Source organism: Limanda limanda, chromosome 7 (assembly GCF_963576545.1).
Source record: "Limanda limanda chromosome 7, fLimLim1.1, whole genome shotgun sequence".
Taxonomy (NCBI): domain Eukaryota; kingdom Metazoa; phylum Chordata; class Actinopteri; order Pleuronectiformes; family Pleuronectidae; genus Limanda; species Limanda limanda.
In genome coordinates, this window is record NC_083642.1 from 18473905 (window position 1) to 18479904 (window position 6000).

The 6000-nt window shown below is 39.2% G+C and overlaps 1 protein-coding gene across 1 annotated transcript; it reads left to right on the plus strand.

Annotated features, from left to right (window-relative positions):
- The first annotated feature begins 552 nt into the window (after window positions 1–552).
- Window positions 553–5684, plus strand: LOC133005051 (taste receptor type 1 member 1-like). The gene is made up of 6 exons (XM_061074640.1): window positions 553–737; window positions 1929–2229; window positions 2319–3044; window positions 3834–4040; window positions 4411–4531; window positions 4756–5684. The coding sequence occupies exons 1-6, from the start codon at window positions 553–555 to the stop codon at window positions 5682–5684; spliced, it is 2469 nt and encodes an 822-aa protein (XP_060930623.1).
- The last annotated feature ends 316 nt before the right edge of the window (window positions 5685–6000 follow it).

Below are 6000 nucleotides of genomic sequence, written 5' to 3' on the forward strand. Positions count from 1 at the left end.
TAGACACTACCTTGCAATGTCTGTTAGACTGAAAAAGTTGCTGCTGCACTGCTAATGTGCTTCTCACGCTAACTCTCCCGTGTACACACAGTGTTAGTCTTGATATTTCCACCATGACATCTGTAGGTGAAAATTAAATCAATGTACTTTTACTCCTTGATGACCTTTGTTGTGCTCTTTTTGCATCAGTCCTTAAAAACCTTGGGGATGATATAGACTAATATTATAACAATCGAGACAGATTATTTTTGTCATACTTATATCTAACAATAATATCATACTGCTATAGGAAGGAGCTTGTTTTAAATAATTACCATCTACCATTTATCTATTCCCGGTAGAAGCATTTCACTCACTTGGTTGTGACACCCTGTGTGTATACAATACAGGAAGTATGTACAGCAGCACTATAAAAGCTTTTGCATACTGATTTGTAAATTTTCCTCCTACCATTTATAGGTATGCATTTCCTTGCCACATGGAAATTATCAGTGGCACATTAAAACAGCTCCAGTGTCTCATCACTCAGATTGATAAATGATGTGTACAACCATGAAAGATGTTCTTGTTTCTCTATGTCTGCTCGGCTCTCTTCTACCCGCCGCCTCGACTCATTGTTCGGTCCCAGCCTCGGAGTTTCAGCTGGAAGGAGATTATGTGATAGGTGGACTTTTTGATATTCATCACCTCAGCACCATTGATTATCATGTCCGACCAGAGGCCATCGACTGCTCCAGGTGAGTTTTACAATGAATTTGAATGAATATGTTACGACACTGACACTAATGGAGAACGTTCAGGGTAAAATAAACTTACCTTCGCCAAGGACATTATATGTTCAGCCCTGTTGCTGTTTTGTTTGCTGCTTGGCTTGTTTGTATGTCAGCAGAATAACACAAAAACTCCTGAACGGATTTACACCAAATTTAGTGGAAGGGTGCATTACAGGTCAAGAAAGAACTTACAAAATTTTGTAGCGGAACCGAGCATTAAGGCGGATCCTATATTTTCTTTAAAATTAGGAGCGAGATTGTATTTCGACATTTACACCGAATTCTCCGGAGTTAAATCATCGATCGTGTTTCATACGACCCGGCCCATTAAGGGAGCTGCTTTCTGTGACTGCGGTCAAGCCAGCCGACACTCGCGTCTCTTTGGTAAAATCAGCCGACAGAAATTCTACTGCTCGCATATACTGACATTTATGGTAAACGCATCCAAATTGTTTTTCAAAATAAACTGCTGACATGGAGCATATACAAAATGCATAATTGAAAGGAAATGGATTGTATTATATTCACAAGAAGTATATATAGTCTCACGTGTAATTTTTATGAATAGCATTTTGACTGTATCAATTTAGAGATTTTACAAAATAAAAGTAACACATATTTAGCTTCAAGTAGCTAATTTCTGGATATTTCAAAGTACTGTAAAAACACTTTGATCAATAATTCCAGAGAGAGACTAATATGCCTGTGTTCAGGACCTCTCAAACCATCAATGTACTGAATATAGAGATTTTCCAAAGTAAAGTCCAACATTTTCAAAGTGTTTTTATAGAACTTTGAAATATCCAGAAATTAACTGATTTGATTGTGCACATTTTGGACTTTGAAAAATCTCCAAATCTATACAGTAAAACTGTTTGATATTCAGTATGTATGTAGTCAGAGAGGTCCTGAACACAGGCATATCAGTCTCTCTCTGAAATTATTGAGCAAAATGTTTTTACAGTACTTTGAAGTATCCTGAAATGATCTATTCCACAGGGAAAATGTTGGACTTTACTTTGAAAAATCTCTTAATCTATATAGTAAATATGTTTGATATTCAGTATGTAGGTAGTCAGAGAGGAACACAGGCATATCAGTCTCTCTCTGAACTTATTGAGCAAAGTGTTTTTACAGTACTTTCTCTGTCCACAGTCAACCCTTCCTTCTGCCAAATTATCGAAGGTTTCAGATGATGAGATTCGCCGTGGAGGAAATCAATAACTCCACTGAGCTGCTGCCGAATGTGTCTCTTGGCTATGAGATTTTTGACCACTGCTCAGATACACAGAATTTCCCAGCGATTTTTCACCTCATGTCAGTCGGTGGCGTGATTGAAACTTGGGGTGAAAAACACGAGTCCCACGTGTCGGACGTGATCGCAGTGGTCGGTCCTTTCACAACATCTCAGGCTTTAGTTGTGGCCCCAATGTTCATGGTGGATCTCGTTCCTGTGGTAAGTTTAAATCTAAAGTTGATGGAACATTACATTTGAGGCTTTATTGTAACTGAAATTGATTTATTTCATTGTTACTCTTTTGGCAGGTCAGTTATGGATCTTCTAGTTCTGTCCTTTCAAAGAAAGCTAAATTTCCCTCTTTCCTACGCACAGTCCATCCTAACAAGGACACCATAACTGTAATTGTTAGAATTCTGCAACACTTCAACTGGCGCTGGGTGGCCTTCCTTAACAGTCAAACTGATTTTGGCATGGATGGACTTGAAACGTTCTTAAATGTGATTGAGGACTCTGAGATCTGCCTGGCGTACACCAAAGTTATCCTTGAAGGAATGAATTACTCCCAAATGTTCAAACAGATAGAGGAACAGAATATACACGTAATTATTGTTTTTGCTCAAAAAGTGCATGTTGAAGCTCTCATTGAATCAGCGATACATCTGCATATCTCCAACAAGGTGTGGATAGCAGATGATGGATGGGCCTTGAACCAGCAGCTCCCCAAGAAGAAAGGAATCAGAAATATTGGAACTGTGCTCGGAGTGTCTCAGACAGTCGTCGGGATGCCTGGTTTCAGTGATTTCATCGCGTCTTTTAAAAGCCACACTCACTGTGGAAATGAAGGACAGCAGACGTTTTGTAATCAGGTTTGCAACTGCAGTAGCCTGAGTGCAGAAGATGTCATCACAGCAGACCCAACTTTCTCTTTTACTGTTTATTCTGCTGTGTACGCAATTGCACATGCTTTACACAATGTTTTACAATGTGGAGCCGGCACATGTAATGACAGCACTGCAGTGTACCCTCACATGGTAAGTATACAACTAATCTCATAAATTATGTTTTTGGTCATTGATAAGAAATACGTTTGTTTTGAAAGTAATATAATTTAGGAAATGGTAATAGTAAAAAACTGCAAAATCAAGTGTGGGTAAAATCAAGTTTCCCTCTTCGCCATGTGCTGAATCAATGTAAATGGTTTACAACAGCTCAGTCAAAATCACACAGATTCATATTTAGTCCAGCTTGTTTATTTGCCACCCACATTAAAATTCCACTGTACAGTTTTCTGGTGAAGCAGTGGTTTTGTAATATACACCAGATGATTGACCTGATTCTGTCAGTTCTCCAGGTGTTGGTTCCTCCTGCTCTGGTGAAACACTGAAAGAACTAATGAGGGCAGTCTGATCAGTCCAGACAATGAGACAGAACGTTTAGACCTAAAGCCGACCCTAGAGGGCCTTTTTACACAAGTAATAGATCCACACACTCTACATATGATGGAAAATAATCTAATTTGATGAAACCATTTATTCAATCTTTAAAGAGATATTTGTCGGGGCTTTCTCTTATATCTATTGTCACCTGTAAAATGTAATCTGTTAATATCCATCAAAACTCATTGTACATTTGTTTTGTGTGATTTCCACCCACAGTTCTCTTCTCTCATCATGATCACATTATAGATGCAGAAGTTGAATAAAGTAAAATAGCATTAAATGGGCAGCTGTCTGAGGGGAGGCCCACAGTGTCAGACTGGGAGCTGCTATGCAGGCTTCAGTGCAAGTGATGCTCATCTGATCTTTGTGTGTCCACATCAGGTTCTCGCTGAGCTGAAGAAGTCAAACTTTACGCTGTTAAATCAAAGTGTTCAGTTCGATGAGTACGGTGACCCCAAGTTTGGATCCTATTCTATAGTTTTCTGGAACAAGAGTGGTAGTGCGCAGGAGATCGGCTTTTATCGTGTCCACCCATCAGTCGACTTTTTCATCAACAGCACTGAAATAGAGTGGTACAAGGATGGAGATGTAAGTAGATTTAATAACTGATCATGTGTGATAAAATAAGATAATAAGTTCTATGTTGTTTCACAAAATATCTGTTTTGTTACTCGCTCTTTCCACTATTGATGTGTACATGTGTATACTGTACATCCTTAGGTTAGTATGTGCAGTATTTATTATTGTGTGCACATGTGTACAAACTTTATTTCACAATAGCTGTTTGTGTCATTGTGTAATCTACAGGCACGTCTAGAAAGTGCCTATTAGGATGGTTACATTTTATTTATACTTTCCTGTGTATGTTTGTGTGGACCTGTCACTGCATTAGTTTTGCTTCACTTCACATTTTATTCACTTATATTATATTTTCAAGTCAAATATGCATCCTGTACAGGTGCCTACTTCCCTGTGTTCCCCAGAGTGTCCTATGGGATATGCCCAAAAGTCAGATGGAAGCCACGAATGCTGCTTCAGTTGTCAAATGTGTCCCGATGGAACTTATGTTAACAGCACAGGTAAATAAAGCTTTATAACATTTAAATGGACACATGTATAAGCTTCCTGCTCAACTCTTAGATATTCATTAAGGTGAAGATGTTAAGCAACTTTGAATTAAACAAAACCTTGTCTTAGCATAACACACATTATGAAAGATGCAAAGAGTTAGACAACTTCCTCCACAGTCAGACTATCTTTTCAAAACTTTATTAACAAATCGTCCCTCTCTCTTGTTTAACAGAGGATCCCTATAAGTGCATGGACTGTAAGGAGACAGAGTGGTCTGCAGAAGGAAGCACCTCATGCACCCTGCGGCTGGTGGAGTACATCCCATTCACAGACAGTGGGGCTATACTGATCATGTTCGGGGCCTCGGCCTTGGTGGGCCTCTCTCTCGCCATGTCTGGTCTCTTTGCCGTGAACTACAACACCCCTGTTGTCAGATCTGCTGGGGGACCTATGTGCTTCCTAATCTTAGGCTGCCTCAGTCTGTGTAGTCTCAGTATTTACTTTTACTTTGGCAAACCAACTCTTTCTTATTGTATCTTGAGACTCTTACCGTTCTTCTTGTTCTACACTGTTTGTATGGCATGTTTTGTTGTGCGCTCATTTCAAATTGTTTGCGTTTTCAAAATGGCTGCCAAGTTTCCCAAGCTGCACAGCTGGTGGATGAAGTATCATGGACAGTGGCTGGTCATAACTGCGGCATTTGTCACTCAGGCACTGTTTATTACCATTGGCTATTCTTATACATCCCCCAGGCCCTATAATGAAACCGTATGGTACCCAGATAAAATCATACTCAGTTGTGACTTCAGTCTGGAATCCTTCTCTGCTCCTATATCTTTACTTGTATGTCTATGCTGTCTTTGCTTTATTTTCTCCTACATGGGGAAAGACCTCCCCAAAAATTACAACGAGGCCAAAGCGATAACGTTCTGTCTGCTGCTGCTGATCTTCACCTGGATCATCTTTGTCACTGCATACTTGCTTTACCGGGGAAGATACATCCAAACTCTTAACGCTGTGGCAGTGCTCTCCAGTCTCTACTCCTTTCTGCTGTGGTACTTCCTGCCAAAATGTTACATCATCATTTTCCAACCCAAGAAAAACACACAGCAGTACTTTGCAGGTCTCATTCAGAACTATACTAAAACTATTAGCCAGTAGCTGACTGTAGAAAATATGTCACAGCAGACAGAAGTCTTTTGGCTTCATAAAATAGTTATTTAGTGTTTTTATTTACAGTAGTTACAGGAAAGGTATATTATTCACCTATCTTTCTAATTTGGTTTAAGTAAGGTGCAGTAAAATAAACAATGTAACAGGAGGTAGGTACTCTACAGAGATTACTACTGACTTTGTCCTGAACAGGATTCTGAGAACGATTCTCTTTATGTATCATAAATGGCTGATACCTTTAATCAGTAATGGCATATGCTAATTTCCTTTAATAGTAAGATATGTCTGTTTTTTTGATACCACT